Raw genomic sequence first — 27,738 nt, forward strand, 5'->3', positions numbered from 1 at the left:
CTGTGGATGCTGTGCTATATTTAGGCCATGTATCTTTAAAGGGCAAGTTCTATTTGCAAATTATTTGTGTATCTCTCTCTCTCTTTCTCTCATTTTTGGTCCTGGGGATGAACCCAGGGGCATTCTACCTCTGAGCTACACTCCCAGTTCTTTTTATTTTTTGTTGTGAAACAGAGTTTTGCTAGGTTGCTTAAAGTCTTACTAAGTTTCTGAGACTGGCCTTGAACCTGCAATCCTCTTGTCTCAGTCCCCCAAGTACGGGTTTACGGCATATACCACCATGGCCGGCTTTATTCACATTGTATGCAAAATAAATAAATGCAGAGCCGGGCATGGTGACGCATGCTTGTTATCCCAGCATTCGGGAGGCTGAGACAAGAGAGGATCCAGGTTCGCAGACAGCCTCAGCTACTTAGTGAGGCCCTCTGCAACTCAGTGAGATCCTGCTTCAAAATAAAAAATAAAAATTAGAGCTGGGGGTATAGCTAGAAGGTAGAATGCTCTGGTTTCCATCCCCAGACCCGCAAAAAAAAAAAAAAAAAAAAAAAAAAAAATAATAATAATAAAATATAAAATAAAATTCCTTCTAGAAAGTATGTAAATAAAAAAACTTTCCTAAATTATAGCTGTCTGTATAAATAAATGCAGAATATCAACACTGTCACCATGCAAATTTATAAGGAAAAATGGTCAAAAATCATGTACAGCAATTATAATAAGTCATCACCAATGCAGATATAAATGTATGAAAAAGTGTTTGAAAATTAGGTACTCAAAAACCTTTTATTTTCATCAATCAATGCCAAAACCAAGACATTAATTAGGATACTTCAAAAATACAAATGCTATTAAGGCCTGTGGATACTTAAATATTTAAACAAAACCTTATCAAAAATTGCTAACTAATTTTAGCAGCTAAAGGATTTTTGTGATTCACCAATCTAAGAATCTTAATATAAAATTCCTACTAAAGTCGAGCATGGTGGCGCACGCTTGTAATTCCAGCATTCGGGATGCTGAGGCAGGAGAATCACGGTTCGCAGACAGCCTCAGCTACTCAGTGAGACTGTTTCAAACACTAAAAAGAGCCCGTCGTGGTGGCGCACGCTTGTAATCCCCGCACTTGGGAGGTGGAGACAGGAGGATCGCGCAGGTTCGAAGCCAGCCTTGCTGGCGTAAGAGACCCTGTTTCCAAATAAAATGTAAAATAGGTCTGGGAGTGTAGCCCGGAGGTAGAAGAGTTCCATCCCAGTACCACCCAAAAAATAAATTAAATAAATAAATAGATAAAAAAGAGTAAAAAATAGGGCAAGGGGCAGGGGGTGTATCTCAGAGGCAGAATGCCCTCTGGGTTCCATCCCCAGACCTGCCAAAAAAAAAAAAAAAAAAAAGGAAGAAGAATAAAAATAATAAAATATAAAATAAAATTCCTTCTAGAAAGCATGTTATTAAAAAATTTTCCTAAATTATAGCTCTCTGTATAGTTCAATTAGTGAGAGGGATGATAGATGTCAGAAGAAAGAGTAAACGCAGCTTAACAATTTGGGAACAATCTGAAAGCCGGTAATGCTAAGCATTTACTGTCCTTCTAATATATGGTCAAACTTTTCAAAAATAGAACGGTTAAATTTTAACAAATGTAGAGCATTAGTTGTATTTTATATCAACTCATATTTCTTTTTTATCACACAATTTCATTACATGCTGATGATAATCAACCTTGGTCAAATAATGCTTTTGCCCATATGTTTATTCAACACACCTATTTGTTTTCCTTGCTTAAGGGTATTTTCTACTTCTGCTAATAATAAATGAACAATGGCAAAATGTTCAAGTCTTTCAGTTGGCATGTTTTTAAAGCGACTACAAATTTTACCGAGTAACGTGTGAGTGGTGACTACAGGCATGATTTTGGAGGGGAGACGTTATCAGCTGATCTTTCGTTTCCTCGCATACAAACTATCCAGCCCTTTATGACAGATAGGTCAGCATTTTCTCTCCCTTAAGCCTACAGTGAAGTCAGAAACAAGTCTTTTCAAAATCACGCGCTGTTGCCATAGAGAATTTTTCACCACAAATTAAGCTCTGTAACTTCCCAACTCTTGGAGGAAACTCAGTCCACAGCAGAGTAAACGTCCATGCTCTTTGGAGCTGTTGGAATTTCTGCTCTACCACTTACCTATAAAGAGCTATAGCTATTTCTTTGTGAAATGGGGTTCACAGTCCCGTCCCCAAAGAGTCGAGAAAAGATAAATAGACGAGAAAATATGCAAAATGCGTGGCCCAAACACAGTAAATGATACCAGTTATTGTTAAAGAAATATAAATAGTATCCTCAGAAAATGCATTTTGTGCTGGGAGTGGTGGCGCATGCTTGTAATCCCAGTACTTGGGAGGCTGAGATGGGAGGATCACGGGTTCGTGGCCAGCGTCAGCTACTCAGTGAAGTCCTCTATAACTTAGTGACCTCCTGTTTCAAAATAAAAGAAATACAATAGGGCTGTGCGTACAGCTCGGAGTTGAAATGCATTTTGTAATATTATGCCTATTGTCAGGTAAAGCAATCCTGAGACTACTACTTGTTGAATGGCTCCAGAAAAATGAAATGTCAACATTCCTTAAATAAGCAGGTGTTCATGGCTATAGTCCCAGTACTTGGGAGGCTTGAAACGGTAGGACCGCAGGTTTAAAGGTCAGCGTCAGCAACTTAGCAAGATCCTGTTTCAAAACAAAAAAATAAAAATGAAAAATAAAATAGGGCTAGAGGTGTAACCTCAAAGGTAGAATGCCCCTGGGTTTAATCTCCAGCACTGCAATAAATAAATAAATGTGAAAAAAAAATTCTTAAGTCATCCAGTTGAAAATTTACAGAAGGAAAAAAAGACACTGAAAACTAGATCTGTAAATCATAATCAAATTAATTTGGTTAAAAGCCTGACAATGTTACCAAATATGCCTCCTCACAAAAGTCAAAACAATTTAAAGACAGGCTTATGCACAATGCAACTTGCAACAGGCTTATGCACAATGCATGGCCTTGGGCGAGCCATGCCACCTACACCTTAGAGTGTGTGTGTGTGTGTGTGTGTGTGTGTGTGTGTGTGTGTGTGTGTTACTAGGGATGGAACCCAGGTGCTTTCTACCTCCAGGCTATACTCCCAGACCTATTTTATATTTCTTTTGGAAACAAGTTCTCACTAAGTTGCTGAGAGCCTCACTAAGTAGCTGAGGCTGGCTTCGAACCTGTGTGATCCTCCTGTCTCAGCCTCCCAAGCGCGGGGATTGCAAGTGTGTGCTACTGCTCCCGGCTTTTCAAATAAGAAAGCAGGCAGAGCACGGAGCCGCACGGTGCAGGACTCTAAGCAGGCATTCGTACTTAGTACCGTGAGTGCCCGCGCCCCGCCTCTGGTCTCCATCCAGCCCGACCACTTCATCCTCACCCCACACAGACCACAGCAAGGAGGGTCAGGTGGATGCCTAAGAAGAGAAATGGATGAGACTCGGGCCAGAAAAAGGTCAGGCCGTTCAACTCCTGCTCGCTGGCCATTTTGAAGAGAATTCTGTACATTCTGTTCACCGTCCCTCCTCTTGAGCAGAAGCAAGGGCTCCAAAGTTGTTCTGCACCAGACAGGCCGCTGAGGCCCTTGGCCAAGTTCTTGAGGAGGACCCTAAGAGGCCCTCACTGTGTTGACAGACGCCTTGCACAACAGCACTTGCCTCTATTATGAAATATGTGCCTTCGCGTGGCCGCTCTCCCACCCAACCCTGGGTCCTGGCTTCCCACATAAACATCTCAAAAGATGGACTTGAGGGCGCACAGGCACGACCCCCAGAAGCAGCCTCTGCCTGTCTCGAGAGGCCAGGACCCAGCACCTACCTGGTGCTTGCCTGGCGGGTCTGAGCTCTGCCCGCTCCTGTGCGCCGCCTCCCCAAGCAGGCCAGTGGACTTGGGCCTCAGCCCAGTTCTGGTGCTTTGAGGCCTTGTGACCTTGGGCAAGACTCTTCAGTCCTCTCCCTCTGGTTTCCTCAAGTACAATATAAGGACAGTAGAACTCACTGCTCATTAGGCTGCAGTGAGAATCAAAATGTAAGATGATAGCTCAAGGGCGACCAGCCATACCTCACACTCGTGTGTTCCGGCCTTGGGGGACTGAGACACGTGGACCATAGGTTCGAGTCAGCTGCATCGACTTAGTGAGACTCTCAAGAACTTGCAAGACTATTTCCAAATAAAAAATAAAATAGGGCTGGGGGTGTAGCTTAAAGGTTTAATCTCCAGTACCAAAAAGTAAAAATGAATACAACTCGTATGGTGGGTAATATGAATGAGTCATTATAGCGAATACCTTGTTTTCCTCAGGAAAGGGGATGGGGCTAAATAGAAAACATATACGCCACTCGAAAGTGCTACTTTATCCTCCATCTTCTTCCCGAAACGTTCTTTGCCTCTGTTAAATTTTTGTAGAAAAAAGAATATGGGCCTTAGAATCCCACAGCTGTCTGTGTAACAGTAGCTCTAACACTTTCTTTATAGACTTGAGGGGTTACATTAGCTTTTTGAGTCTCTGTATTTCATCCATAAAACACAATTAACTTCAGGACAGTTGCTGAAGAGTTGAAATAAAATAATATCTGTAAGATGCCCACTTGGTTTCTAGTGTAGCACAGCTATTCAATAAATAAAGATTTGTTGAACTGATACTAAAAGTGAGATAAAGTTTATGAGGACATATACCTTTAAGCTGGCTCTTAGGACAACTGAAGTATTTTAGCGCTTTTGTGTCAACACTCCAGATCTGAAATTCTTAAAAGAAATCCTATTTATGGAAGGGAGACCACGCTGTAAAACAGGATTCTTTTTGTTGTACTTGTTGATGGTGGTGGTACTGGGGTTTGAATCCAGAGACATTCTACCTCTAAGCTACACCCTCAGCCCTATTTTATTTTTTATTTTGAAACAGGGTTTCACTATGTTGCGGAAGGCCTCAAGAGGTTGCTGAAGCTGGCTGTGAACCGGTGATCCTCCTGTCTATCAAATCCAGAATTCCATGCTCCATCACCTCCAGGCACATATCACAAAGCCAAACTAATTTTACTTGATGTACTATTCAGGCTGGAGGCACAGCTCAGTGGTAGAATGCTCGCCTAGCATGTATGGAGCCCTGGGTTCAATCCCCAGCATCACAAAGAGAGAAGAAGGAAGGGAGGGACGGAGGGAGGGAGAGAGAGAGGGAAGGAGAGAGAGAGAAAGGGAGGGAAGGAGGGAGGGAGGGACAAGATGGGTGTGGTGGCGCATGCCTGTAATCCCAGTATTTGGGAGGCTGAGACAAGAGGACAGTGTGTTCAAGGCCAGCCTCAGCAACTCAGCAAGACCCTATTTCAAAATAAAAATATAAGAAGGGCTAGGAGTATAGCTCAGAGGTAGACTGCCCCTGGGTTCAATCTACAGTATTCCTCTTCATACACACATACTAGTATCTAATATACCAGGAAATAATAGCAAACTCTTATCAAGTAAGGACATCCTAATATGGCTTAAAAATGCTTCAAGATCTTGGCAAAATTTCACGAATGTGTGAAATGTTGACATAGGCATAAAGGAAAAAAGTTAATGGGTAACCTTTATACCGATGACTAAGTTATGCCTTCTTCATAGATTCTGTCAAATATTTCTCAGAGCAATCCATTGAATACAGCCTTCTTATTCTCAGGTCACACACAAGGCACTGCGGTTTGGTAAGATTGAGACATCATTCAAAATGATTCAGCTTCACGGAGGTCGATCCTGCATTCAAACATCGACTGCTCTAGCTACAATGCTCCTTATTTCTCTAACTTACAGAAAACGAAAATAAAAACTATGAACAATATAGTTTTAGGAGATGAATCAACTGGATTTTGAGTTTCACTGATCAAAGGACTGAATTTCACAGATGTCATTATTACATGATTATAAGAAACTTTCAAATAGATCGCCGTGTGCTGACAAAGGATCTGCACAAATCTCATTCAGCCCCAACAACCTGGTGATGTGAGCAGAACAGTATTATCCGCGCAGATGAGATGCAGGATACTCAGACTGGACTGACTCTCCCCAAGTTGCAGGCTACCAAGTGGGATACTTGGGGGGTTTGTTTGTTTTTTGTTTTGTTGTCATTGGGGATGGAACCCAGGGGCATTTGACCTTCGAGCTACACCCCCTGCCCTATTTTTTATTCTTTATTTTGAAACAGGGTCTCACTGAGTTGCAGAGGGCCTCACTAAGTAGCTGAGATTGTCCGCGAACCATGATCTTCCGGTATCAGCCTCCTGAATGCTGGGATTATAAACATGTACCACCACACCTGGCAAGGAAGCTTACGTTCTAAGTAAGCTCTTCATTGCCAAACAATTTCTCCATACCCTACTACCTCTCTTCAAACTCAATATTCATACCCAGAAGAATAAGGAGAACTTGAACAAGAAGCCCTGATTTTTTTTTTTTTTTTTTTTCTTTTTGGTGGTACTTGGGTTCCTGGAAACCCTTCTACCTCCGGGCTACACTCCCAGACCTATTTCATATCTTTATTTGGAAACAGGGTCTCTTAAAGCCAGCAAGGCTGACTTCGAACCTGCGCGATCCTCCTGTCTCCGCCTCCCAAGCGCGGGGATTACAAACTTGCACCACCACGCCCGGCTAAAAAGCCCTGATTTTACACATTACATGTACCAGACATCTGGCCATCATTGCAAGAGGTGAATATTATTATCCTCTATGATCAGATGAAGAAAGAGAGACTTAAGAGAGAAAATCAACTTAATATACCCGAAACAACAAAGCTAAAAATGGCAGGGCCAAAATGCAAGCTTGGATATGGCTTTCGAGTTTGCAGACTTGACAACCACCTGGACCTTCCCCACAAGTGACCCAGGTTTCAAAATCCATCCTTTGTGATACGCGAGCTATCGGCCAGCTCTGATGGTACCTGGGTCTAATACTCTTCAGCCAACTCTAATGCCACCCTTGCCATGTCTATTCCTAAATTATCCATTGCCAACTAGTGCAGTGACCTGGGATGGGGTCTTCAAATCGGGGCAAAGGCTGTACATCTATTTGAAACAGAAGCAGGCCTAGCTGTCATCTCCTGGGGCTAAGACTTTTTATGAAGCTGCTAACTTGAACCCACGGGCATTCTATCTATCTTTCAGCTCCAGTCCTAGCCCTATTTTATTTTGATTTGGAAGCAGGCTCGGTTTCACTAAGTTTCTGATGCTGTCCTCAAACCTGCAATCTTCCTGTCTCAGCCTCAAAAGTGTGTGCGCCAGCACACCCAGGTGCTAATATTTTATTTAAGGTGAACTTTTCAGATCATAAATATATTCTTATTCATAATGTAAAATTAAAATATGAAGTAAAATAAAACAGCAACAGGTCAATAAAATCTCTCCTTTCCCTGTCACTGTACTAAGTAAAAGTTAAAAATCCTAAGTTATAAAAAAGGGAAATTGACAAAAATGTCCTGAATAGGCTTACTATCTAATGAGATTTCCTATCAAAATCAAGAGTTGTTTGAAGACACAGGCTTGCCAGGCATGGTGGCACACGCTTGTAGTTCCAGTACCTGTGAGGTTGAGATAGGAGGGTTGCCAGTTTGAGGTCAGTTTCAGCAAGTACTGAGACTCTCAACTCATCAAGGCCTTGTTTCCAAATAGAAATAGAAAACAGAGCTGGGGGTATAGTTCAGAGGCAGAATTCCCCTGAGTTCAATTCCCAATGCCAGTAAGTAAGTAAGTAAGTAAGTAAGTAAGTAAGTAAGTAAGTAAGTGCAAATAGAAATAAAAACAAAGGCTTTAGAGAATTCATCTGCCTCTAAGAACAGCAAATCACAGCCAAGGGCAGCAGCGCACACCTGTGACCCTCGCACACCCGTGACCCTCGCATACCTGTGACCCTCGCACACCTCTGACCCTCGCACACCTGTGACCCTCGTACTTGGGAGTCCAAGACAGGAGCAGAGCTTTGAGGACAGCCTCAGCAACTTAGTGAGACCTTGTTGCAAAATAAATTAGGGCTGGGGTATAGCTTAGAGGGAGACCAGCCCTGGGTTCAATCAACAGTAACGCACGCACGTACGCACGCACGCACACGCAGATACACAAGGCAAAACATTTTCATACAGAAGTGAGACTTGGTTTATCAAAATGGATTGTTGATCAAAATAAGACTTAAGCCAGATGTGTTGGCACACATCTGTAATCCCAGTACTTGGAAAGCTGAAAGAGGAGGATCATAGGTTCCAGGCCAACCTCCACAACTTAGCGAGACCCTCGGCATCTTCAAAAAAACCCTACTTCTAAAAATAAAAAGGGCTAAGGGTTAAAGGTAGAATGGCCCTGGGTTCAATCCTAAGTACCAAAAACTATTCAGAAGCAGCCTTGACATAGAAACACAAAAAGAATCTGGCCTAAATTCAGAACAAAAAATAACAAAGTTTCATGGAATGTATTTTGAGGGGGCTATAAAGAAGGTTACTTGACTTCCAATGTCCCAAGATTTGAGTAAATATTAGAGGGATAGCAGGACACAGCGGGGAGACTCTTGCTTATTATTTCAAAAGCTACAAACCCTTGAAGCCCATCTGTAGGCCCCTGAGTAAAAAGCCCAAGAAGGAAAGGCAGCCTCCCAGGAGAGCTGGCTTCTATTTCCAGCCTCTACCCAGCTCCTCTAATCCAATCACTCCACCTCTCTGGATCTGTTTCCTCATCTGGTAAAGATGGTCTTTTTCCTTTCTAGAGCTGAATAACATTCCATTCTGTGTTAACCTTTTATTTATCTGTTTATCTCCTGATTGACAATTAGGTTATTTCCATCTTTTGGCTACGTGTGGACTTTTACTTATTTATTTATTTTTGCAGGTCTGGGAATGGAACTCTGGGGGCATTTAACCTCCTAGCTACACCCCCTGCCCTATTTTTTATTCTTTATTTTGAAACAGGGTCTCGCTAAGTTGCGGAGGGCTTCACTAAGTAGCTGAGGCTGGTCATGAACCCCGATCCTCCAGTCTCAGCCTCCTGAATGCTGGGATTACAAGCGTGCACCACCATGCCCGGCCTACATGTGAACTTTTTTATTGTCAATACTTCTATATATTTATGTAGTACAATGTGATGTTTTGATATATATATGTGTGTGTATATTATATTTCTACAGCATATATATATGCTGATATATATATATATGTAGAAAATCTAAATCAAGCAACTTAACACATCTGTCACCTCACCTACTGATTTTCTGAGAACACTTCAAATCTATTCTTCCTAATTTGAAATATACATGATTATCCCGACACATTTTATGCCACAGATGCATCTTGAGGAACTGTGCTCTGTGAAAGAAGACAGAGGGCGAATATTGCGTGGTTCTCAATTGTGCGACCGACCCAGAATTGGCAAATTCTTAGAGACAGAAAGTAGGACAGAGGTAACCAGGGGCTGGGGAAAGAGGCGGAAGGGATGTTTAGTACCTTATGGGCGTGGAGTTTCTGTTTGGGCTTTAACAAAGTTCGGAAGTGGATAGGGGTAATGGTTCAACAACACTGCCAACTGTATACCTATAAATGGTTAAATCAATCTCTCTCTCTCTCTCTCTCTCTCTCTCTCTCACACACACACACACACACACACACACACACACACGGAAGTCAGTTTAAAAAAAAACTGATCTTTTCTGACTCGATACGGCTGAAATCCTATCCATGTCTGCAAGCAGTACCACAGCAAGGCAGAGGGAATTAGCAGGGTCACCTTAGGTTTTTGAATTACCAGCTGTGACTCAGCACTTTCTCCAGACCTCAGAGCAGCAGCAGCCCAGAAGAATCCGAGTGCAGGACCAGACCCACAGCATGCTGCCCATACTCTTATCAAAGTCCTCTACTTGGAGATTTCTCAAGTTGATTTTCCCTTACGTCTCTGTCTTCAAAAGCAAGTAAGTGGCTTGTCCACATCTAACAGAGGTAGGGCTTTAAAGCAAGCAGAAATTCTCTAAGAATATTCTAGTTTTCTTAAAGCTGTGCTCTAAGAGCCGTCTTATGACACCCCTTCTAGCATATAAGGATGCCGTTGTGATCGCTTCAATTCCCCATCTGGATGGCCGTCCTTAACCAACTCCGATTCCCAGAAAACATCTGGGGCTATAAAATCAAATTTAGAGGAACTGATGGGCATACGACAATAACTATACCGAATTAATTGTTTCAACTTCTGAAATAAGGCCTCCCTTCCTGAGACCACGAGAAGGGCAGAATGAATCCAGTCCCTGGCCAGATGGGCAGCAGGAAGGAGTGGAAGGTATCACTCCCTGGAATACTGACACACAGCTCAGATGTCCGAAGCCCATTGGAGATGAGGAGGCCCCTCCTACCACCACTGTGTCCGCAGCACCAGCAGAAAGCTGCCTGCAGAGAACCTTCCGTCTGGCTTGACCAGGAAAGTTTATAGGCTTGGCAGACAAAGCAAGAAAACTGTTTCCACAACTCTGATAGCATTATATTCTGAGATCTCTTCAAGGTGCTTCCAGACTACCTTGGATACACGCAGCTACAAATGATAAAACAGAAAATGGACTAAATTGAAACTGGTGTGAGCAAAAAAACACCTGAGAATTTGGAAATACTGCCGCCGTTTACAAGAGTCTCTCAATCACTAAAGAACACAGATCCTGCTGGGTGTAGTGGTGCCTATCTGTAATCTCAGTACTAAGGAGGCTGAGACAGGAGGATCACAGGTTCAAGACCAGCCCCAGCAATTTAGTGAGACTTTTTAGCAACCTACTGAAACTGTTTCACAACAAAAAAATTTTAAAAAGGCCCAGGGGAGTAGTTCAGAGATAGGATGTCCCTAGGTTCAATCCTCTGTACCAAAAGAGAGAGAGAGAGAGAGAGAGAGAGAGAGAGAGAGAGAGAGAGAGGGAGAAAGAGAGAATAGATTCAATGGGGTTTATTCTTATTCAGATAATGTGGTAGAGATGGCTGTAAAACCAATAAAAATATATCAAACAAGAGAAACTTCTGCCTTTTATAAATATTTCAATGAGAACTGCTGGCTGCTCTTAGGAGTTTATGTATCACTTTATACAAGAAGAAAAGAACTCTGCAAATGTTTTGACTAACAACCTTCCTCCGACGGCCTCTTTAAAGAGTCGGAAGGTAGAACAATCGAACCCAGACACAAACAGGATTTCCTACTGACGACGTCCAAAATGACTCAATCGCTCTTTACTGGTACTGATACAAAGAGCCCATTGCTCTCAGTTTCATTCGCGGCAATTACATCCACACCAAGATTCAATGGCTTACCACCATTTCTATGAGCAGGTATAATATGGAAGTCTGTAATTAACTCTTTCAAGTCTTAAAGACATAGAGACAAAAAAATAAAATAAAATAAAACAAGTGGCATAGGAAAATTGTTCCCTCTTATATAAAACCAAGATGAACTGTAGATGCTGGCGATGTTTTGCTACCCACGCAGACAAGATTCACTGAGCTTTCAGTAAAATATCTAAGAGGTAAGAAGCACTGCATGCCGGGAGGCCGGGGAGAGAGAGGCGTGACGCGACTTACGTTTGTGTCTCTCGAAGCACTGAGCAGAGGCGAGGTTCCGAACCTCCAGCAGAAGCCAAGAGACAGAGCTGTGGTTGGCGTTTGCGGCAAACTCTCGGGGAGCTGCCAAGTGGGCGGGGCTACCAGGGACGGGGGCGGGGCTGGCGAGGAGAGGCGGGGCCTAGGGAGAAGGGGCACTCACTCAGTCAGAAGGCGGTGCAGCTGGTGATAGCCTCGCTCCAAGGCCAAGCTCACAGGCGTCGCCCCTTCCTGGTTGTGGATGCTGAGCGCTCCCCGGCCACCTGGCTTCTGCAACAGGAACCAGGTCAACCGCAGCAGGCCCAGCCGCACAGCAAAATGCATGAGTGTCTCCCGGGGGCCACCATCTAAATGGAAGAGAACACGAAAATAAGTATAACAGCAAAGAAGAAAAGAAGAAAGCAGACAGACATAAGTAACCATCTCTCACTGCCTCCAAGGACCCAAGATCTGAAGGTAAGCTACGACACAAAGGACAAACAACTTTATGGTGGCCAGGTAGGATCAGCTCTCATGTAAAAACAAAACTGCCAGGTGTTGTGGCGAAGACCTATCATCCCAATACCTGGAAGGCTGAGACAGGAGGATCTCAGGTTTGAGGCCAGCCTCAGCAACTTAGACCCTGTTTCAAAATAACAAAATAAAAAGGGCTGGAGGGGGGCTAGCTTGACAGTAGAACGCCCCTAGGTTCAATTCCTAGAACCAACAACAACAACAACAACAACAAAAATAAATCAAGAAAAAAGCATAGGAAGCAAAAACTTCACGAGGAGACAGTCCCCCCCAAAAGAATCAAACTGTCCCTGTGTTTTAACTTAACATTTGTTCAACCAACTTCACAGGGAGCTTTATAAAGGTGACCCCGCACAGGTTCTTTTCCTTTAAAAGAATGCGGCCCCACAAGACGGGGACCCAAGGAGAGAGCTGTTAGAACGCGGATGGACATATCATAAACGCTATAATTACTTTTAAAAAGAACACTCAGAAGCCGGGCGTGGTGGCGCACGCTTGTAATCCCAGCATTCGGGAGGCTGAGATGGAGGATCGCGGTTCGCGGACAGCCTCAGCTACTTAGTGAGGCCCTCTGCAACTCAGTGAGACCCGGTTTCAAAATAAAGAATAAAAAATAGGGCAGGGGCTGTAGCTCGGAGGTCAAATGCCCCTGGGTTCCATCCCCAGACCCGCAAAAAAAAACAAGAAAAAAAAAACACTCAGACAGGAGTTGGCCAGTGAAACCCTAAAAACAGGTTGGACTTGTTAAGTGCACACAGAACTCTTTATTTCCCCACATTCAGGGCATATCAAATTGCTGCGGCTGCCAGCTTTTTGTTTGCTTATTTAATGAGAAAAAGAAATGCATCTTCAGGCATAATAAGAAAGACTAAGGCTACACACTAATAATTCAGAAAGGCAAACGCGTGCCGGGCTCATTTCGGTTGAGGTGATGGCTCCTTCTTGGGATTATGAGTCGCTTGGAACGGGCCGGAATGAGGAAGGGTTTTGTTGCCAGGAGAATCTGGACTCAAACCTGGAATTTACCATTTGTGCAACCGGGCATGACTCACCTGCCTCCCTGGACTTCACCTTCCTCATCCCTAGTGTGGAGACCACCCCCTCACTCCAGGGTTGTAACAAACCAGAGGAGGAGGGTCAAATGTCGGCGAGACACGGGCTGTGGCAGGTACTCCCTAAGTGCGCATTCTCACCGGCAGTCAGAGAGGCTGAGACAGGAGGATCACAGGTTCGAGGCCAGCCTCGGCAACTTAGCAAACCTCTCCAAGGCCTGGTGAGACCCTGCTTCCCAGCAAAAAGTAAAAAGGGGTGTGGGTGTAGCTTGGAGGTAGAATGACGCCAGGTTCACTCCCCAGTACCACAAAAGTCAATCAATGCATATAAAAAGAAAACAAATGCCAGCTCTCCTCTCGCTCCCTGCTTTCCTGGACTTCAAATCACATTCTAGGCTCAGCAGGGCGCTCGCTCTTCCTAGCCCTCCTCCTGTGCCCGACCTGGAGCGGCGGGAGCCGAGGCACCCAGGGGCCCGTGTGCGGCCCCTCAAGGCTGCGCACTGCTCCGCTGCCGGGGCTGTGCCTGCCTTCTCTCGTTCCATCTCTCCCAGTCCTGTATTTTATTCTTTATTTTGAAACTGGGTCTCACAGACTTTCAGAGGGCCTCACTAAGTAGTAGCTGAGGCTGTCCAGGAACCTCCCGTCTCAGCCTCCCAAATGCTGGGATTACAAGCGTGCACCACCATGCCCCACTTCCCCTAGCTTTATTTATTTTTTTATTTTTTATTTTGAAATGGTCTGTGGAGAGCCTAAGTTGTGGAGGCTGTCCTCCAAGTTCCCATCCTCCTGCCCCAGACTCCCAAGTACCAAGGTTACAGGTGTGTGCCCCACACCTGGCCCTTGGGTATTAGCTTCTTCACGGAGCATTCTCCGGCTTCTTGAAGCCCCGTGCGTCCCCCTTGCTCTGAAATCCTCAGGTATTTCTCTATGTGCCACAACAGGAATGGACACATTTTTCAACCTTTGCTTTTTATAGTGAGCTGCCTTATTTCCTACCTAATTGTCTGAGCAAAATATATCTTTCAGAGTTACATGTTTCCCTATAAAACATACACAGACCAAGAACCGTAGTGTATTCCAGCAGCAGCACATGGCTGGGATGTAGCTCAGTGGTAGACCGCTTGCCTAACGTGCAGGAGGCCCTGGGTTCGATCCCCGATGCACCACAACTGCCAGTGTTTCCTGTTTAACTATGACTAGAGAGACCCCCACAAAGCCCCAACCTCCACCCCAGAGAAGGCGCGACCTGCTGTGGAGTCGGCGGTTTTCATTCAGCCTTTGCAAGGAAAACAGACCCACTACCGCTCTCTCTGTATTCCGTTATTTTGTCCCTTGGCAGTGATGACAGCGAATACACAAACACGGGTCCAGCGAGGGCGATTCCCGCGGCAAGCGAGCGGACCCTGGAAGGCTGTGGGAACCACACCGGGAGGGACTGGGGCGGAGGCCCGCACGCAGAGGCGCAGCCCGGGGCGGGCTCTGCGCATGTGCGGGGGCACTGGGGCCTGAACCCACTCGGCTACACCCCCAGCCCGTGTTTCTTTATATTCTTACTGCTTTTTATTTTGAAACAGGGTTCTTGCAAATTGCTGAGACGTGCCTCACACAGTCCTTTTTTCTCAGCCGTCCAATTACTGGGATTGCAGGTGTGTGCTACCACACCCAGCTAGTACCGTCGTGTGTGTGTGTGTGTGTGTGTGTGTGTGTGTGTGTGTGTGTGTGTGTCCGGTGTCTGTGTGTGAACCCAGGAGCATTCTACCTAAGAGCTACACTCCCAGCCCTATTTTATTATTTTCAAACAGGGTCTTGCTAGGTTGATGAGAGTCTGTTTGCTGATACTGTCCTTGAACCTGCGATCCTCATATCCCAGCCTCCTGAGTACAAGGACTACAGATGTGCACCAGCATGCCCAGCAATGATTTATTATTTATTTATTTATTTATTTATTTATTTATTTATTTATTTATGGTGCTGGGGATGGGACCCAGGGGCATTCTATCTCTGAGCTACACCCCAGCCCTATTTTTTCTTTCTTTTTTTTTTTTTTTTTTTGTGGTACTGGGGTTCCTGGAAGCCATTCTACCTCCAGGCTATACTCCCAGACATATCATATATATATATATATATATATACATACATATATATATATATATTTTTTTTTTTTTTTTAATTTGGAAATAGGGTCTCTTAAAGCCAGCGCGGCTGGCTTCGAACCTGCGGGATCCTCCTGTCTCCGCCTCCCAAGCGCGGGGATTACAAGCGTGCGCCACCACGCCCGGCTTATTCTTTATTTCGAAACAAGGTCTCGCTGAGTGGCAGAGGGCCTCACTAAGTAGCTGAGGGTGTCCGCAAACCACGGTCCTCCTGTCTCAGGCTCCCAAATGCTGGGATTATAAGCGTGCGCCACACACCTGGCTATATTGTATTTTTGAAACAGGGTCTAAATTGCTGAGGCTGGCCTCAAATATATGGTTCTCCTATCTTAGCCTCCCAAGGCCTGGGAGGTGTGTGCCACCACACCTGGTTGGTTTTTTGTTGTTGCTGGGCTGTTGTTGTTGTTTTGGTGATACTGGGAACTGAACCCAGAAGCATTCTACCTCTGAGCTATACCTCCAGACCAATTTCTTATTTGGAAATAGGGTCTCACTGGGTTTTGCTGAGAACCTCAGTAAATTGCTCAGGCTGTCTTCGAACCTGAGATCCTCCTGTCTCAGCCTCCCAAGTACTAGGATTACAAGTGTACACCAGCCCACCCAGCTCATTTGACTAGGAATTAGGGATCACTTGGAAGAACTCAAAAGGACCTGTCCACCCTTGCTCAAGCTGAAAGTGAAGATAAACATGAACAATGAATAACGGCAGAATAAAGACAGCTTCACTCCGCCTCCGCCGTGAAGGGCCTGTCCTGAGGGCCATCCGCTCATTGGCTCTCAAGGGGCATACGACCCTCCCTGTCTTAGCTCACCAATGTCTGTTTATCTCTAAAATGTTGCTGAGTATGGATCACTGTATGTTTGAGATGACTAGTTTGCAGCCAGGAATGGTGGCGCACACTTGTAATCCCAGCATTCGGGAGGCTGAGACAGGAGGACTGCGGTTTGAGGACAGCCTCGTCTACTTGGTGAGGCCCTTTGCAACTCAGTGAGACCCTGTTTCAAAAGAATAAAAAAATAGGGCTGGGGGTGTAGCTCGGAGGTAGAGTGCCCCTGGATTCCATCCCCAGTACTGAAAAAAATAAAATAAAAAAATGAACGAATGAAACTAGCTCGCAAGCCGTCCCACACTATCAGACTACACTTTCCTCCATTTTATAGATGAGGAAACGGAGTGACACAGAGAGTTAATATTTTCCACAAACTGGTGCAATAAAGCCAGGATATAAGCAAACTGTCAGACTCACACACCCATCCATTTTTCCATTTCAAAGTGTCAAATCTCGACGGAGATGTCACTGTGCTCACACTGTGCTCAGGAGGCTGAGATGCACGCACGTCACCGCTTGCAGCCAGGCTCCCCCATGCACTTTTTCTGAGGAGCGATCTGAGCTGTTTTCAGAAAAAGCCAGTGACGTGTAAAAATGCTCCAAGGCGCTGCGTCTCAACAATTAAAGGGTAAAGGGATTAGCCATAAACCTTACATGACTCTTCTGTAGGATAATTGGGTTGGAACGCCTGCACACACCCCAGCTTTCAACAGCAAGTGGTCTACTTACGTAAGGAGGTGCCCTGTTAACCTAGATTATTTTCTAATCTCCAAGCTTACTGCGTACATTTTCCTTTAAAGGCCCCCCCCCCCCGTTTTGGCGGAGAGGGAAGTACCGAGGGTTGATCTCAGCGATGTTCATTCAGCCTCTGAACAGCACCTCCAGCCCTTCTATCTTGCAGCCGGGACTCGCTAAGTTGCTGAGGTTGCGGGAAACCTATGATCCTCCCATCTCAGCCTCCCATATACCGGGATCGCGGGCGTGTGCTACCGTGCCTAGGCCCTTAAATACCTTTTTAAAAGTAACTGATGTGCAAATGACTAATGTGGAGAGACCCTTCCACTCCATCTGTCCCTCAGCAGCCGGCCAAGGATCTGTCTCATCGCCCATGTCACTCTGCCTGGCAGCGCCGGCGCAGCGTTCCTAAGCTCTGGTCCACAGCTCCGGCAACCACGGGAACCAAGCACTTGGAAGCAGATTCCTAATTCCAGCTGTTGACTGACAGCTCCAGCCAGTCCCCGTCTGCATCCGCCTTGCGCAGTATGTACCTAACTTATTCCATTATTTTGTTATCTAATGACTATTTTATAATGTATGTAAAACAAAATTCACTCTGAGGAAGGGGTTGGTCCCATGAGCTTGAGCCTATGGACGTGTTGTCAGAGCCACCTCCACTACGAGATACAAAACATCGCTGCTCCTGGAAGAATTCCCTCGTCAGAACCTCCTCCTGCTCCCAGCGCATTCTCCAATGTTGTCTTTTCCAGAATAACATTAAGAAATTGCTATTTATAAAATGAAGCCCTGTAAGTACAAAGCCTTTGAAGAGTGACATTTACTGAGCAAAAAGCATGTCAAATGTACCCAAGTTGTTGCACCTATCAAGACTTAGCTCCGTTTTCCCTGCTGAGCAGTATTCTGCCCTGTGGCTGGGAGGCTTGTTTCTATTTTCAGCCTGGGGACTCCGGGTTGTTTCCATTTTGGGTGATTATGGTCAATACTGCTGTGGGCATTTGTGAACAGACTTTTTGGTGGTATAAGCCTTTATTTCTGTACAGTGAAAACCCAAAAGTGGGCCTGCTGGATCCCATGGCAACTCGACATTTACCATCAGAAGGCTAGGCTCTGCCAAGCTTGTGCCCCCACCAGCTCTCCTCCGTCCTTGGCAGCACTTGGTATTTTTTTATCTTAGCCATTCTACTAAGTGTGAGCGATGGTAGTATTGTCATTTTATTTTTCTGGTAACGAGGATTTAACCTAGGAGCCGAGCCATACCCCAGTCCTAGTTTTATTTTGAAACAGGTTTCACCTAGGTTGATGAGGGTCTCAGTACTTGCTGAGGCTAGCCTTGAACCTGTGATTCTTTTGTCTCAGCCTGCCAAATACTGGGATTATAAGCGTGCACCACCACAATGGGCTTAGTATTGTCATTTAATTTGTATTTCCCCAAAGTATTCAAGTTTTTTTTGGCCTATGCCAATACTGCTTGAGCAATTTTATACAGCAGAAACTTTAGGTGCATATAAAAACTATACACACACACACACACACACACACACACACACACACACACACACGCACACACTTTCCTCCTATTAAATATAAGGTAGCTAAGGTCCAGCAGGGAGGACATGCTAGTCCAAAAGTTTCAGACTTGATTTCTCTCTTTATTTTTCCCTGCAGTATTAGGGATGAAACCTTGAGATATTCTACCTCCAAGCTACACCCCAGCCCTAATTTTTTTTTATTTTATTCTTTATTTGAAACAGGGTCTCATTGAGTTGCAACGGGCCTAAGTAGCTGAGGGTGGCCGCGAACCGTGATCCTCCTATCTCAGCCTCCCAAATGTTGGGATTACAAGCGTACACCACCATGCCCAGCTTTAGACATGGTTTTGATCAGAGTCATTTTTCCATTGGAGATTCATACTGGGGAGGGAGACAGGTGGTTATTTATGGACTCCAGTTATCAATACAGTTTTTTTTTTTTTTTTTTTGCAGGTCTAGGGATGGAACTCAGGGGCATTCGACCTCCAAGCTATACCCCCTACCCTAAATTTTATTCTTTATTTTAAAACAGACTCTCACTACGTTGTGGAGGTCTTCACTGTGTAGCTGAGGCTGTCCTCAAACCACGATCCTCCTGTCTCAGTCTCCCAAATTCTTGGATTACAAGCATGCGCCACCACACCCAGCTTGATACAGATTTTTTTTTTTTTTTTTTTTTTTTTGTGGTACTGGGGTTCCTGGAAGCCCTTCTACCTCTGGGCTACACTCCCAGACCTATTTTTATACTTTTTTATTTGGAAACAGGGTCTCTTAAGCCAGCGCAGCTGACTTCGAACCTGCGTGATCCTCCTGTCTCAGCCTCCCAAGCGCGGGGATTACAAGCGTGCGCCACCACGCCTGGCTCGATACAGATGTTTTGATGGACATTTAAAAATATACTTTTGTGTAATCACAACTAGCACAAGTCCCCTGCGATGAGAATAATTATGTGGGAAATCCCTTGCCTGATTACAAAGACATACAGAGGTACTTATTACACCAGTGTTTTTGAAAGGCGAAGCCCTTAATTTAGAGAATTTGTATATGGACGGGCAGGAGATAAAAATCGGTGGGAGTGAAACTACCCTGGTTACTGCAGCACGGGGCCGATTCTCAACGCTGCTCTCGCGCTCCTGTCTCCCTGGCGTGCTCCTCTGCCAACTCCTTTCCTCTAACTCCAACAATTTCTAGAGAACGTCAGAACACAGTAACAAAAACCTGCTCTTTCATAAGTCAACACCACAACGCTACCCTGCTGGTCTCCTCTTCAAAAACAGAGCTTAGGAGACCAAGCCGAATTTCAGCCCTGAGGACAGATGCTGTGCAGCTTTCCACGTGGTGCTCCCTGGGGCTATTTCACTGAGAGGACAAGATTAACAGCTCAGGCCGGCCGGGTATGGTGGTGCACAGCTGTAATCCCAGTCCTGAGAAGGCTGAGGAAGGAGGACCACAGGTTCAAGGCCAGCCTTAGCAAGCTAGTGAGAACCTAGCAAAGTGGCCTTGAAGACATGCCTTTAAAGTGGCATTCTGGGGTACAGCTTGAAGGCTGAATGCCCCTGGGTTCAATACCCAGTACCATAAAACAAAAAGCATTAAAAAAAATTTTTTTTAAACCCTGCTCATGCCGGGCGTGGTGGCGCACCCTTGTACTCCCCGCGCTTGGGAGATGGAGACAGGAGGATCCCGCAGGTTCGAAGCCAGCCTTGCTGGCTTAAAAGACCCTGTTTCCAAATAAAAATATAAAAAAATAGGTGTCTGGGAGTGTAGCCCGGAGGTAGAAGGGTTTTTAGGAACCCCAGTACCACCAAAGAATCAGTCAAAGAATCTTAAAAGACTTCTTCAAGACCACTTTGCTACAATAATTCAAATTTCCCCCCCCAACAAGTGGGGAAGATATGAATGCAATGACTGATAAGTCGGGTCCCTCCCCTCCCCATGTGATCTCGCAGCGGGGACAGGAGGCAGAAGCCTGGAAGCAAAGTTATTGCAAGAGTCCAGGTGCCTCGAGAGAGAGAGACATACATCGCGAGACTACAGATGTCGCAAAAGAATCAGCGGTCCCACGCTTAGTCCCACCCCCCAAAACACCGGCTTAAAAGCAAGATCATTTCTGCCTGCCACATGGGCAACTCTGCGGGCCAATCCGGACTACTCGCAACTTCTCCAGGCGGATGGCTCATTGGTCCCTTCCCCGACCTGCTGACCTCGTCCAGAACCCGAAGGTGCCGAGTTCTTTCAGATTAAAGCAGATTGTTACCTCGGTGGGTGCTTTGCCTCCTTCGCAGTCTCCCCAAGCCCCAACACCCCCAGTTCAACCTTTCAGTGACCATATAAAAGCAGCCTTATACCAAGACAGAGATGCTCTAAACTCAGAATTTGGTCACGGGTCAGGGAAATTCTCACCGTGCAAAGTCTGATCCGGCCCCAATACATTCCACTCTGCTGGCAGCTTCAGGTGTCTGAAAGCCAGGGAGACCTTCTCGTCAAGGGAGTTCACATCCCCTGACGGAGGTCCCGACCGGTCAAGAAAGCGAGTAAAGTTCAGAGCTTGCTGATCCCCGGCGCTGGTGGCCAGGAACCGAGCCGCGTCGTACGCCTCATCCTGGACGAAGCGGAAGTCCTCCTCAGCCACCACGGACACAGGTGCACCTTCTCTGGAAGCGCAGAGCAGCACCTTCACCGTCTCGCAGCAATCGTGACCTACAGGAGGCACAGAGAACTGTATCAGGCCCCAGGTGAGGACGCGTGGGGGTCTCTTAGCTCCTTTTGCATGACACAGTCTCCTCTTAAAAGAAACCCCTCACCCGGAGGGGTGGCGCACACTTGTAATCCCAACACTTGGGAGGCTGAGACATGAGGATCGTGGTTCACAGACAGCCTCAGTTACTTAGCAAGGCCCTTCGCAAATCAGTAAGACTATTTCAAAAATAAAAAGATGATCCTGTTTCAAAAATTAAATAATAAAAAATAGGGCAGCCGGGCCTGATGGTGCACACTTGTAATCCCAGCGCTTGGGATGCGGAGACAGGAGGATCGCGCAGTTTCGAAGCCAGATGCGCTGGCTTAAGAGACCCTGTTTCCAAAAATAAAAAAGTATAAAATAGGTCTGGGAGTGTAGCCCAGAAGTAGAAGGGCTTCCAGGAACCCCAGTACCACCAAAAAAAAAAAAAAAAAAGGGCAGTGGTATATATAGCTCCAGGGTTGAATGGGGGCCCCCCTGGGTTCCATCACCAAAACCTCAAAAAAAAAAAAAAAAAAAAAAAAAAAAGGAGACCTGGGCATGGTGGCACACACTTGTAATCCCAGTATTTGGGAGGCTGAGACCAAAGGATCGCGATTGGCGGACAGCCTCAGCTACTTAGGAAGGCCCTTCGCAACTCAGTGAGACCCTGTTTCAAAAATAAAAAGACTAAAAATAGGGCTGGGGGTGTAGCTCGGAGGTGCAATGCCCCTGGGTTTCATCCACAGTCCTGCAAAAAGGAGAAAAAAAGAAAAAGAAAAAGAAGTCCCTCTTTCCTCTGAGCTCTAACAGTGTCCCCCTGCCCCCAACCTTCCGTAAATCCATTTTCCAGCTCTTTCAACCGTTCCTTGTAAACATGAACGAGTTCCCTTCGGGAAGAGCAAACAACGGTGTATCCCACTTTTCATGCCTGGAACATAGTTTTCAGCATCATGCAATAGGCTGTGAATATCGACCATTTGACGTTTGACAAACAATAAACCCTCAGCTGGGCGTGGTGACGCACACCTGCAATCTCGGGACTTCAGAGGCTGACACGGGAAGATTTCAGGTTAGAGGCCAGCCTCAAAACTTAGCGAAACCCTCAGCAACCCTAAGACCCCGTTTCAAGATTTTAAAAAGGGCTAGGGAAATATCTCGGAGGTAGAAAGCCATGGTTCAATCCCTAGTACCAAAAAAAAAAAAAAAAAAAAAAAAGAGTATTTTAAAATAACTTGGCCCTGGTTACATTGCTAATAAGCAGCAGAATCCATTATTCCAAGTCAAGGCCCATGCCAAAGAGCATGTCCTTTCATATCATGACACAAAGAACTTGTGCCACACTGTCCTTCAGAGAAGGGAGGGCAGCGTAGAGCTCCTGCCTGAAAGGAGCCTCACACGTAGAACAGTCGGACTCTTTAGCAAGAACAACAGGCCGAGAGTCACAAAGGGCAGTCTGCACAAACCCTAACTCCACGAGATACACGGCCTTCCAAGCCGAAGTCTTTCTATGACTGCCACAGACAGCTGAAGCGTCTTCTGCCTGCTCTCCATGGAATCTGTACACTTAATTTATGAAATGTGATGAGGGGGGGAAAATTAACCTTTTTTTAAAGGGCAGTCTGCTTAATTACACAGCCATCGCTGTCAGCAGAAACTAGCCAGCTGATTCGGGCGGTAGGTCGGGGCGTTGTTCTGGAAGACAGCGTTTCTTTTAAAATGTTCTGTAACATCTGACTCGGTCTGTCCAACAACTAGCAGCTGGACAGCCACCAAGTGTGGGCACTGTGATCAGAAGGCGAAGATGAGCAAGGGAAGAGGCTCACAGGGCGTGGAGGCACACGCCTGTTGTCTCAGGACCTGGGAGGATCACAGCTTTGAGGCCAAAACCTCAGCGACCTAGTGAGACCCCGTGTCAAACAAAATAAAAAGGGCTGGGGGGACCTCAGGAGTAGAATGCCCCCGAGTTCATGCTCAGTCTCACACACACACACACACACACACACACACAGTCTGTCCGCCTCTCTCTCTCCCCTCTCCAGTGTTTTACAGTACATAGAAACTCAAGCTGTACACAACTGCAACTTAGACTGGGGCAGCCGTGTAGGAAACACCTGCAGTGCATCTGAGGGGTGGGGAGCGGTGCGCTTCACAGAGGCAAAGGCGGGAGGATTCCACAAAGGAAGTGAAAGTTTAAGAGGACCTCTGTGAATCGGGCGTGGTGGCGCACGCTTGGCATCCCCGCGCTTGGGAGGCGGAGACAATAAAAATATAAAATAGGTCTGGGAGTGTAGCCCAGAGGTAGAAGGGTTTCCAGGAACCCGAGCACCACCAAAAAAAAAAAAAAAAAAAACAAGAAGGACCTCCGTGAAACGCTCAAGTGTGGAGAGCCTGCAGAATGGGAGATCTTTGCCAGATACTCCTCTGATAGAGGACGAATATCTGGAATACATGAAGAACTCAAAACACGTAATAATAAAAAGTAATCCCATCAAAAAACGGGCAACTGAACTGAATAGAACAGATGCTTTTCTATTCAACATCATTACCAATCGGGGAAATGCAAATCCATACTACACTGAGATTCCATCTAACCCTAGTTAGAATGGCACTCATCAGGAACATAAACAGTAATAAAAGCTGGTGAGGATGTGGGGAATTAGAAACTCTTAGGCACTGCTGGCGGGAGTCTAAATTACTGTGGCTACAAGAAACTAGGAATGGAACCACCGTGAGGCGCAGCGCTCCTCGGTGTCTTCGCGAGAGTCCACATTAGCACAGGACGGGGACCCGCACGCCCATGTTGACTGCGGTCACAACAGCCAAACTCCGGGACCAGCCCAGGTGTCTGCCAACAGACAAATCGAGTCGATAAGGAAACTGTGGTAAGTACATACAAGGGAATTCTACCAGGGCATCCACACAAAACCGTGCTACTTGCAGGAAAATGGGGTGAAACTAGAGATAGGGTGCGAAGTGAGATCGGCCAGGCGCAGAAGGTCAAGGGCCACGTGCTTCCTCTAGTGGGTGGGAGCCAGAGAGAAAACCAGAAAACGAAAGGTGCTTCAGATAAGCAGGAGGAAAAAGAGCAGAAGAAGAGTGGAAGGGGGAAGGGAGAGCTGAGGAAGGAAATAGTTCAAATAATAGTATGTCCATTTATGAAGTCATCACCACCAATCCCATTAAACATGTACCAGGAGGGAGGAGGGGGTGGGATGTGGGGAGAAAATGCCCAGTAGGTGTGTGTGTGTGTGTGTGTGTGTGTGTGTGTGTGTGTGCGCACGCGTATGCGCACACGTTTGTGTCAATTTGATCCTCAGTATGAAGTATAATTATAACATGCCAATAACAGGATAAATAAAATCTCAAATAATAAGCCAGGCGTGGCGGCTCACGCTTGTAATCCCAGCATCCAGGAGGCGGAGATGGGAGGATTGCAGTTCACTGCCGGCCTCAGCTACTTAGTGAGGCCCCTTGCAACTCAGTGAGACCCTGTTTCAAAAATAAAGAATAAAAAATTAGGGCTGGGGGTGTAGCTCAGAGGAAGAATTCCCCTGGGTTCCAACCCCGGTACCACACACACACACACACACACACACACACACACACACACACACACATCAAATAATCCAAATAAAGAACCTATATATAAAAAGGACCTTTGACACCAACCTGTCTCCAACTCTCTAAACCCCAAGGCCTTTTCTCTGCAACCCTCAGAATTCAAGTCCAAGAACTCTCCTTTTCTTACTTATTTCGTAAGCGCTTCTCCGCCAGGCCCTATTCTGAGTTCCTCACAAATGATTAATCGCTTGCTTCTCATAATAACCGTAGAGGTTAGTATTACCGTCACTTCTCAGATGAAGAAACCGAGGCCCAAAATGTCAAGTAACTTGTTTAAAGTTACGAACTCTTATGTGGCAGGATTAATATCCGAGGCCAAGTTCCAGTGCCCAGGAGTCTGTGCCCACCCCCGAAATGGCTGGATTCTTTGGGATGGCTTACAGAATGGAGTAAGCGTGCTGTGGAAGGGAATAAGAACACACAGGAAGGAGGCTCCAGGCCCGCCGCGGCCTGCTGCGGCTGTGCCCGGCGGCTCGCCTGCACTCCGGGCCTCAGCGCCTTCATTACAGCACGAGGGAGCGCCCTGACCACACCAAGGGTCCTCCCACCGCCAAAGCCTGGGGCCCACCAGGCACGAGAGGTAGAAGAGCTCAAGCACAGGAAGCCACCTTTTTATTTTGGCAGTACCGAGGATGGAACCCCGCCTTCTACCTCCGAGCTACACCCCAGCCCTGTTTTTTAATTCTTTATTTTGAAATAGGGTCTTACTGATTTGGAAAGGCCCTAAGTAGTAGGCTGAGGCTGTCTGCGAACCACGATCCTCCTGTCTCAGCCTCCCAAATGCTGGGATTACAAGCGTGCGCCACCATACCAGGAAACCACTTTCAAAATAGAAAACTGGCAGCAGAGGGTCAGCTCCAGGGATGGGATTGTTACTACAAGAGATAGTTTTAGGGAGAAATTAACTAGACTACCCGAGGTGGCAAGGCCAGCTTCAAGGCCTACTTCTTACTCGTTAGCTGTGTGGATGGGATACGTGATAACCCAACACTGTCAAATCTACTTTATAAGCCTTATGCGTGAAGAGCTACAGTTTGCAGATTCTTTAATATTATCATCCAAGACAACATACAGGGCCTCACTCCACTCCCAAACTGAGGGGAGGGGTAGCAGCCAATAATGCTAAGTGCTGCGTGTGCATGTGTTTATTTATTTGATGGTACCGGGAATTGAACCCAGAGGCATTCTACCTCCAAGCCACGCCCCCCAGCCCTACTTTGTTTTTATTTGGAAATAGGGTCTCATTCAGTTGAGAGTCTTGCTACTTGCTGAGGCCGTCCTCAAACCTGCAATCCTCCTGTCTCAGCCTCCCAAGTACAAACATGGGGTTACAAACATACCCCAAGCACACCCAGCTGCCTCGTTTATTCTGAATTAGACATTTATAAATTCCTAGTCTGAGCTAACTATATGACTAAAGGTCAATAAAGACGGAAATAATTAATTTCACAATAATGCTATAGAGTAACCTGGGCTCCTAGTTGAATTCTGCCTTCAATACTTATCCTCGCTATTCCTTAGAGGAGATATTATGGTAACCCAAAATAATAAGTCACTGGCCTTACCTATAAAAAAGCCCCGATTCTTTCTTAACAATCTCCTTCCCAAAGCCTAAGCAAAGATGGAAACCTGAATACTCAGATCAAAGCGGGAGTCACAAAGCCATTAGAAGTAAACATCTGAGCCGGGCGTGGTGGCGCACGCTCCTCATCCCAGCATTCGGGAGGCTGTGACAGGAGGATCGCGGTTCGCGGACAGCCTCAGCTACTTAGTGAGGCCCTCTGCGACTCAGTGAGACCCTGTTTCCAAAAAAAAAAAAAAAAATTGGTCAGGGGGTGTAGCTCAGAGGTCAAATGCCTCTGGGTTCCATCCCCAGACTCAAAAAAAAAAAAAAAAAAGTAAACATTTATTGGTCTGCTAAATTACCTCCTGGCCAGGCCCAGTGCTGCGCCTGTAATCCTAGCTACTCGGAGGCTAAGGCAGGAGGATAACATTTTCAAGGCCAGCCTGAGAAACTCAGCAAGGCAATAGCTCACAATAAAACTCTGAAAGGGCTGGTGATATCACCCAGTGGCAGAGCACTTGCCTAGCATTTGTGAAGGCCTTAGCTTCCAAAAATTTATTTTTCAATAATTTTTTTTTTTTTTTTTTTTTGGTGGTACTGGGGTTCCTGGAAGCCCTTCTACCTCCGGGCTACACTCCCAGACCTGTTTTAACATTTTTTTTATTTTGAAACAGGGTCTCCTAAGCCAGCGCGCGCGGCTGGCTTCGAACCTGCGCGATCCTCCTGTCTCCGCCTCCCAAGCGTGGGGATTACAAGCGTGCGCCACCACGCCCGGCTTTTTTCAATAATTCTAAAAAATCACCTTCTGTATGCAAGTGCACACACAACAACAAGACATGGTGAAGCAACAGTGTCTCAATCAAAGCCGGGAAGTGCAAAAGTATCTGCAAAGAAATCCACCTGGGCACCGGGCCGGCGTGGTGGCGCACGCTTGTAATCCCCGCGCTTGGGAGGCGGAGACAGGAGGATCGCGCAGGTTCGAAGCCAGCCGTGCTGGCGTAAGAGACCCTGTTTCCAAATAAAAATATAAAATAGGTCTGGGAGTGTACCCGGAGGTAGAAGGGTTTCCAGGAACCCCAGTACCAACGAAAAAAAAGAAATTCTCCTGGGACTGCTAAAATAAAAGCTTCCTAAACTGGGTGTGGTGGCTCACGTTTGGAATCCCATTACTTAGGAGGCTGAGACAGGATCTAGGCTGGTAGACGGCCTCAGCTACTTAGTGAGGCCCCCTGAAACTTATAAAGAAAAAAAAATAGGGCTGGGGTGTAGCTCAGAGGTAAAATGTCCCTGAGTTTAATCCCCAGTACTGTAAATAAAATAATTAATAATAATGATATTGATAATAATAATAATAATAATAATAATAACAACAACAACAACAACAGCAGCAGCAGC

General features: G+C 45.9%; 1 protein-coding gene across 1 annotated transcript in view; it reads right to left on the minus strand.

The window, feature by feature from the left end:
- Positions 1–27,738, minus strand: part of LOC308260406 (A-kinase anchor protein 13-like) — a gene marked incomplete at its 3' end in the record, with an annotated part of 97,067 nt that overhangs the window by 25,018 nt on the left and 44,311 nt on the right. Inside the window, exons 3-4 of the mRNA XM_080691698.1 lie at positions 20,840–21,136; positions 11,785–11,968 (exon numbers count right to left, since the gene is read on the minus strand). Of these exons, the coding sequence (XP_080547824.1) occupies positions 11,785–11,968; positions 20,840–21,136 (481 nt within the window). The remainder of the gene's footprint in view (positions 1–11,784; positions 11,969–20,839; positions 21,137–27,738) is intronic.

Source organism: Muscardinus avellanarius (assembly GCF_963383645.1).
Source record: "Muscardinus avellanarius genome assembly, chromosome: 3".
In the NCBI taxonomy this organism is placed as follows: domain Eukaryota; kingdom Metazoa; phylum Chordata; class Mammalia; order Rodentia; family Gliridae; genus Muscardinus; species Muscardinus avellanarius.